This window comes from Anticarsia gemmatalis, chromosome 13 (assembly GCF_050436995.1).
Source record: "Anticarsia gemmatalis isolate Benzon Research Colony breed Stoneville strain chromosome 13, ilAntGemm2 primary, whole genome shotgun sequence".
NCBI classification, from domain to species: domain Eukaryota; kingdom Metazoa; phylum Arthropoda; class Insecta; order Lepidoptera; family Erebidae; genus Anticarsia; species Anticarsia gemmatalis.
In genome coordinates, this window is record NC_134757.1 from 3,975,548 (window position 1) to 3,984,058 (window position 8,511).

The 8,511-nt window shown below is 34.0% G+C and overlaps 1 protein-coding gene across 2 annotated transcripts; it reads right to left on the minus strand.

Annotated features, from left to right (window-relative positions):
- Positions 1-752: 752 nt before the first annotated feature.
- On the minus strand, positions 753-7,551 carry LOC142977704 (UNC93-like protein). 2 transcript variants are annotated; one of them, XM_076121778.1, is made up of 10 exons: positions 7,185-7,551; positions 6,450-6,568; positions 5,997-6,159; positions 5,622-5,745; positions 5,200-5,346; positions 3,733-3,799; positions 3,269-3,443; positions 2,867-2,971; positions 2,240-2,402; positions 753-1,244 (listed from the first exon to the last, which is right to left on the minus strand). In XM_076121778.1, the coding sequence occupies exons 1-10, from the start codon at positions 7,308-7,310 to the stop codon at positions 997-999; spliced, it is 1,437 nt and encodes a 478-aa protein (XP_075977893.1). In that variant the 5' UTR covers positions 7,311-7,551; the 3' UTR covers positions 753-996. The 2 variants fall into 2 exon arrangements, with proteins under 2 accessions (XP_075977893.1, XP_075977894.1); XM_076121779.1 differs by having other exon boundaries at positions 3,269-3,425; positions 7,185-7,549.
- Between the last annotated feature and the right edge of the window lie 960 nt (positions 7,552-8,511).

The following is an 8,511-nucleotide window of genomic DNA, read 5'->3' on the forward strand; positions in this document are numbered from 1 at the left end:
TAGCTGGCCATCGCTAAATCCGCACAATGTAGGGTGCCATTTATTTCACTTGACAGGGGTAAGTATGTTACTTGTTTTGGGAAAATCTAATAAGTATATAAAATTCTCGCGTCACAGTTTTCATTACCGTACTCCTCCGAAACGGCTTGATATTGAGCATATTGAGTAGGTATGAGAATCGGCCAACATCTATTTTTCATGCACCTAAGTGACACTTTTTTTTTTTTTTTATGGCAAAACAACGTTTGCCGGGTCAGCTAGTAATATTATAAAATTACATGCGGGTGTTGCTTACTACTTTTACACGCCTGTCATATAACCACTTCAGGTAGGAAATAATATATAATAAAGCACTCTTAGCCGATAGAAAAGTTACTTTGCTGCATCGTTGAAACAAGTAACAGGAAATTTCGAATACGCACGTGACATGCTTGCTTAAAAAAATTTTTTTCTTCAGATAATGTGGCTATAAGGTTTGAAAACCTACAGGCACGCTAAGAGAATGAAATAAAAGATTAGATAAAAAAGGCCGCTTACGAAAAACTAAAGATTTTAATCCATATATACCAAGTTGGATTAATATCACATTGTTAGTTTATCTTTGAGCACATTTTTTACAAGCTTTTTCCTGTAGACAATCTTATTTCTAAACAAAAATTCAGTGGCTCTTACATGTTATCTGTAACACTTTGCACTAAGTAAAACTGCTACTATTTACTACTAACCACACAGAGGAAAATAAAACAAGAAAGTCTTTAATGTCTTTCTTTATTGTACAAACCCATGGCACGAATAGAAATAGTAGCAGTTCACAGTTACTAATATTTTGTGTACCCGTGGGTCATGCCAATAGGCAGGGTCATAAGCAGAAATAAAGCTAAAATTATATAAAAAATAATTTATTTATCACATAATTTCTCAGATTCAAGTTCATAAAAAATTACCAAACAATCATCATTTAACACCAGAGACAAAAAGGCGGATATTTTTTATCTATCATCCACCTTTCATCATAGGTACTTCTTCCTTCACAGCCTCCACTTTTCCTTTCCTATATTGCTGGTATTCCACCGTGAAGTATCCACATACTCCCACAAGCATCATGGCTATGAGAAGGTGGACCTTGTACATGGTCCTTAGGTATGGAGATATGGAGTATGCAATGATGTAGCCAACTGCTTCGAAAAGACGGTAGGAAGAGAAGGCTGCTTCTTCTTTACCAGCAAATAGAGTACCGTAGTAACCTGTAAAAAAAATACGATTTATTATGAGAAGCTAGTTACAGTATTATGGTAGCTTATTATAATCCAACACAGATTTTTTTACTCATATAGCAGGGTATATATGTATATGTTCCTATTCTCCCGTTTACAAAAATATCTCTGATATATCAAATAATAATTGCTGCTCGTCGCTGATGCTTAGGGAATGTATTTCAAAATTCCATTTGTAAGCTTAAAAAGAGAGTCATAGAATATAATCTTGGGATTGCCTATTAAAATATAGAAAATTTCCTAAGGATCTTGGAATTTTTACCAGGATCTCATAATTTAGAATCATATTTGCTGTCTCCTAAGCCCTTGAAGTTACACGTGTAGGGTACTACCTACCGAAAACGCTAGTCATTATTATTTACCAAATTTTTTCATGTCATTCTGAAAATTACTTATACTGCAGGCTTGTAAATCATTGACACATTATCTAAATCTAAGGCTGTATGAAACAAATCCTAATATTATTTTATAGTACGCGTGAAACCAATCTGCGTTGTGTCGTTTTATCACGATAGTTTTTATAACCTCATCATAAAGATAGGTCTATCGCACAATTCTAAGGCCTTAAATAAGAACAAATATTTTCCATGTTGAGACTTTCGTTAACAGCAGATATTTTTGAGTTTTGTTTACTGCATTTTTGTCTCAAAAACAATTAAGATCTAGAATTTTTTTTCTTGATTTCTTAATTAATATTTTTTTCAAAAGGTATGAGATAACGTCATGATAGCAGGAAAGGCATTGCATGTTCATACTGGTTCTGAATACAAAGACTGCTTGCTAACTAAAAACTATAGTCCAATTTCACACGCTCAATATCACCGTTCAATCTACGTTTAACGTTTCACACATAAAACAAGATTTTACGAAACGAACTCCCTAGTCCCTGATAACTACTTGGTATCGATAGTAGCAAGAAAATGCCCCTAAATATTTTTCGACTAGTGAATTCTTGAAATGTTTACCAGTAATCTGCACAGTCCATATAGAGTCGCAGAGTCCCCACAGCATAGCGATGATGAACATGACGTAGTCGTCTCCCACGTGCGGCCGCCACGATAACAGCATCACGAACACTCCTCCATGCATCACCAGGGCACAGAGTATAAGGGGCAGGCGACCCACTGCCTAGAAACAAAATAACAACAAACATGATAACGGCTAATAACATAAAATTTCAACGGCTTTTGTCTGGAAAGAAAAAGTATTCGCCTTGTTTCCACCTCGGTCGCCTAATGCGGGTTGGGCATTTTTCTTCCTTCAAGAAAAACCTGAACTTTAGATACTACTTATTCCCAACGCCTCTATCAGAGCGTTTAAGTAACTTAAAATAAGTAGCAGTAAAAAATAAACTTACTCGACTTCTGCAAATATACAACTCTATCGAAACTTTAGTCTCTATTAGCACATCCAAAAACAATGTTAGCTTTGATAAATGAGCGATAATAAATCAAATCAATTGTTATTGTAAAGCAGAACTACTTCGAAAACTATACAAAGCAATCACAGTTTTGTCCTCAATAGGATACAAAGGACACGCTTTAAAGTATTATAAAAGAAACGGCCGAACGCAGAAACATGGCTAAAGTTACCTTAGCTAAATATCCAGTGAGCAAGCATCCCACAGCGTCAGAGAATCCATACATCATCATGACGAAGCCAACGGATCCAGTTCCAATTGCGCAGGATACGAATGACTAAAATGTTAAGAAAATTCTTTAATTACATTTATTTAACAAAACGAAATTTGTACAATTATGTTTCGTGTAGTTAGGACTTACGATCTCCACCATATGGGATTCATAGCATGGAGGAGAGAGAGCGAGAGATAAAGAGAGAGATAGAAATAGAGGGTTACGATCTCTTTAAAATTCTCATTTTGTCATACCTAATTTAGTTCTCATTTTCAATTCAGATAATAACGAGTAAAAAGTAACATATAAAGAATCCCGATTAATTATGTCATCGTCGATTCTCTTTTGAATCAAACTTACAGCAGTAAAATCAGCGCTAAAGAAGGCCTGGTGCAGTCCGATGTAGATGTTGAGGATAAGGAGTAGTAGCTGCGTGGGTTGTGCACAATGTCTCATTGTTACAGCCAGCAGTGCGAACCCTGACTGACCACCACCAGAACCTTTGTTGTACCCATCTCTAGAACAATTAAACCACCTGCTTCTTATAGACACACATATAAGTTTCTCAAGTAACAGACTGTTGCTCGGAAGAGCACAGACTCTTGGCATTTAAAGAATAACATTCCTTTTGAACACTTACAAGTCGTCATAACGAACAAATTGTATTTCGATTTTTAGGACAACTAGGCGTCTTTAACTCATCTTTAACCATAAGCATTAGGTGTTCTTTGATTGCTTTACATATATTATGTTATAGCGACAGATGAAAATATGAAAACTAATCTTTTTTACATTACAGTAGCACATAAAATATGATTTAATACCTTTTCATAGGATCTACAGCGATAGCAACTAACACAGAAGCCCCGACCATACAAGCCAGATAGATACCTGAAAAAAAAACGTGAAATCAGACAGACGGATAGACTTTCATATTTATTTTACTAGTTCGGATCATTTCGTCAATGGAAAATAGAACAGTAGTTCAAGGTAACATCTTAGTTTAAAGAAAATACAATTAAAACTTCCTTTAAAATATAATCTGGGAGTAATTAGTTTTACGCGTAGAGTAGGTACATTAATAAGATACGTGTGTTTGACCTTCGTAGATAACGAGAGATAAATATACGGAAGACTGTAAGATATAGTGTAATTGATAAATGTGTTCTTTATAGATAGGTAGTTCATAATTCTTTTCAGTGACAAATTGACGAATAGTCATTTCACAATTTATTATTGTATCGCGATAATTTTATATCCTTCTTTTTATCAGAGGAAATGTAATATCATGTAAGAAATTTACGTTTAAGTTAACATGTAGGAAATTGTGTATAGAAACGAAATTTTTCTAATCGTTTCGGAAGAAAAATAAAAATCACTTTCTTGACCAGAAAAACAGCTGTCCATAATTTTATTAAATCGGAATGTCAGAAATTGGTTAAATTTGAATTTTTTTGCCTTCAAAGACTATTATAACAATATTTCGCGCAATTTATTCAATTCTAAAGGAGCTTAACAGTAGATGTCTTATTGTTTTATGCTTGATAGTAAAGTGCATCTTTCACACCCGAAAGCATAGGCTATCAACGTAATATTATGTCACTGTGACCTGTCAATTATAATATACCTATTTATTTATCCACCAAAACAAAGTGGCCTCTATCGAGTGTACATGTATGTATGTATAATTGTATACTCATAGTTTTTAAACAAAGGCAGTTATTTAGAATTAAATTTTGTATCGTAAGTCTCTATTTAGTCTCTATTTATCTATCTATATTTGTTAGTCTCTATTTATTTAAATTGGTTTAAATAACACACATTCTGTCCACGACTATTGTGAAAAAAAAGCTGTTCTTTAGGCTTGCTACACACATATTCGGGTCGGCAGTATATATCAAACAACAAAACTAACTAGAAGTAATTACTGCACTTGTTCGGCTTCAGCTAATCGGGTAGTTCTTTGGGGTCCGATCGTCACTATTCGGTTTAAACGTTATGGGCGGCGATTGTTGAGCGACATTTTTCCCATACATTCAGATATACATATTATTATTCAGTTTTGATTTTACGCATTGGAGGTACACTCCACGAATTCACACGGAGGGCAGCAGTGCGGTAAGAATGGCGCAGGATTGATAGGCGTGCTACCAACCCCGATGTGATGACCACGACCACTCTGCCGAGAGTGTAGCAAACAAGAAGAAAAAAATAAGTTTTGATGATAGAACGAATAATAATATGTGTGTAGCACGCCTTATTCCTATGAAGATTTTTAGTATAAAAACTACCTGCAATCATCTGCATCTTTTCAGCAGGTTGAGAAGGTATTGCTTTAATCTCATTAGAGTCTGGCAAGAAATTGGCTCCACATAATATTGGTATCATCGTCTCGTTTACATTCGTGGCTGCTGCTGTGTTGTTGCCGGATGATAGCACTGAAAATAAGTCCAAATAATAATAAAACTATTATCGCCATATTCATAAAATTTTTGAAGTTATGAAAGGCTTATAAAGAGTTTTTTTCTTTCATTCCTTAGCGAAATGAAAAAGAGAAACATAACGTAGTCGTTTTTTTGCTAAAATAGGTTAATAGTGTGTTTGTAAATAAGAGGGTTAGTCTACTAGTCATGCTACATTGTGCAAATTTGGAATTTACAAGTCAAACCATTGATTGGTCTTTTCAATCTAACCTCGTACCATGTTTACTTACCTAGTGAAGAAATAAGATTGCCCCAGATCTGATTCGTTTGATACACCATGAAGAAGAGTCCCAAAAATCGTACAAGCAGTTCTTTAGCCGGTGTCTTCGTGAACTTGCTTTGAGCATCAGCAGCCTGTAGACACAAAAAAAGTGTTTTGTTTCCATAATATGTTTTAGCATGCCAATTCCATTGCAAATGCAATGCCTTTTTTTAACCGACTTCAAAGAAGGAGGAGGTTCTCAATACGACTGTATTTTTTTTTGTCAGAATATATTCAAGGGAAGCAAAAAATAAGTTGAAAAGCAGGTTATTTTCTATGATAAATATCTTTTTGTATTTCATTTCTAGTCGCAAGTCGAAAATAGATTGACCAATGAACTAACCGTAGCTAGGTAAGTACCCTGAGCACACCACAGAGGTCCTCCGCCGAGTCCGAGGAACAGTCCAGCCGGTATCATGGTGTAGAACCGCGGGTACAACTGCGCTGCTATGTACGGCATGTATGTGAAGAACATTAGAGATACCGTCCATTTTGTTCCTAACCATCTGAAACACAAGTATATAGAATAATACAGTTTAAAATTTAGGTATCAGGTATTTAAAAGTTAATAGGGTTTAAGTACCTAATAAATCCTTTTCGTGTTTTTGTTATTACATTGGTTGATACAGTAAGATAAGAGTAGGTATCTCGAATCTCTCAACGAAATTCGGTGGTAAATATAGTAACTGACACAATGTGAGAAAATAATATATTGAAAAATTCATAATTCAACATTAGCTGAGTTTCTATGAAATCGATGAAAGAAATCTCAGATTAAAAATCTGAAATAACTTACTTTATAACAGCTACTGGTAAGAATATATTGGAGAACACTAGGCCGGCGTAAACAGCCGCTAAAGACGCAGTTCCAAGACCTGACTCTGAATTGATTGAACTTTGAAGATTTGCAGCACCCTGTAATGTAAATAAACATTTCGTCGTTATAGTTCCTATCACCGCGTAAGTAATTTTTTGGCAGTTTTGATATTTTGATGTCATTGGCTAGAGAATCGATAGACGAAATTGAAATTTGTCTCTCCTGAAAAGTTGCTAAAAATTACTTACGTGGTGATAGAACATAGACGATGATTTGTATTATAGTAAAACACTAAATAATATAACGCAAATGGTTTCTTAAGCAAATAAAGATTTTATAAAATCTAACATGCACTAGACTTCCACATTAGATAAACGTAAAATAAATACAAACAAAACTTCCGTGTGGAAGTTTCCATGAAAACCATCGAAATGTAAAATACGAGTATAATTTCTTAATTATGGTTAAAACAAATTTTATACTAGATTAGAGAAATAGTTTCCGTTAGATTATAAATAAATAAACAATGTAACCTTTATAATTATTTGTACGCTTTAGTACCGGATGGTACCGGTACTACTGAAAGTGTTTTCCTAGGGTAAAATGAGGTTTCAGCCTTGCCGCTCTCAAGTATAAGAAAAGTCAGAAAATGGGTTGGAAATTTTTCTAGTTTTTTTGGAAAAATAGGCTCTTTATTTATTAGGTAGTACTTACGCTGTACGCAGTGAAGTGCAACATAAACGCCAACGCAAGAAACACAACATTCTTTCTTATTTTCCAAGTTTCGTCCGACTTTAACGGTTCCACTTCCGATTCAAACTCAAACTTCTCTAAAGCCATTTTATCACATACTATATTAACTTTAAATATTTATTTATTTAGATAATAAAATTCATTAATATATTGTTGTTTGAGTATTTTATTTATTCTTGACTCTGTATCGATAGGTTCAAGAATTTAATTCACCTTTCAATAATATATAATTATTTTTTATTAATTATTTATTTAATAAAATCAGTTCGGTCACATCCGCGTGCAAGTTTGAACAAACATTGAAACTGAACAATTACGTATAGTAATAATATTAATTATAATAGATATGAATGTTTGGTGTTTACCGGTACAATGTCACATGCTCCGAGATAGTTCAATAGTAAAGATTGCGATATCAAATAATTGGTAGATGTAATCATTAAGCATGCACTCAAGCAGTGATATCTTAGGTCAATGTTATCAGTTCACGTAATATTTAGACTAAATATAACCAAAAAAATGTTTCGCACGTGTAGCTAATTGATTACACGCTGGCCAAGAGCAAGTTAGGGAGTTTGCGTACCCTTTAGAAATGTGTTAAACAACTTTTAGGCATGCAAGGTTTCATCACGATGTTTTCTTTAAACGATAGAGCAAGTCGTAATTATTTCTAATACATATCACTTCTAAAAGTTATTGGTGTGTCGCCTCGGGTTCGAACCATCGACCGCTAGTGTGGAAAATGCCATCTAAGGCATTCCTTGCGTATAAGATAACCGATAGTGAAAGAAGTGACTGTTTATAATGTAAAAACATAACAAGTGCTTCTCGCTAGAGATTTCAGTCTCAGACTCTAAATCCCAAAATCTAAATCAAACTAACGACATCGCTGCCGACTACAATGTAAGAAATGTCTATAAACAATATAATTTTTAATCTCTGTAAATAACGTAGCACAAATATTTGGCTCAGATCAGAACAAATGCGGCAAGGTGACGTACAAACGTGAGTTGTACGAGTTGAATATATTGTGTTGCTTAAGACAATAGTTACTATAGTTCTAATATTTGTTTAGTTTAGGAAAATTAATCGACAGTCTACGAAAAATGTTATATTTTTGTTTGCAAGTATCAAAGTTCATTCGCCTTTTCTGTAAAAGAAAATGTCATCATGATATTCCATTATGTTACCAACATAGTTAAATATCATGATGAAATTTAAGTAATATAGTATAATTAGTATTAGTTTTCCAGCTGTTAAAGGAAAAATGTTCGGTAGAAAAGTGGTG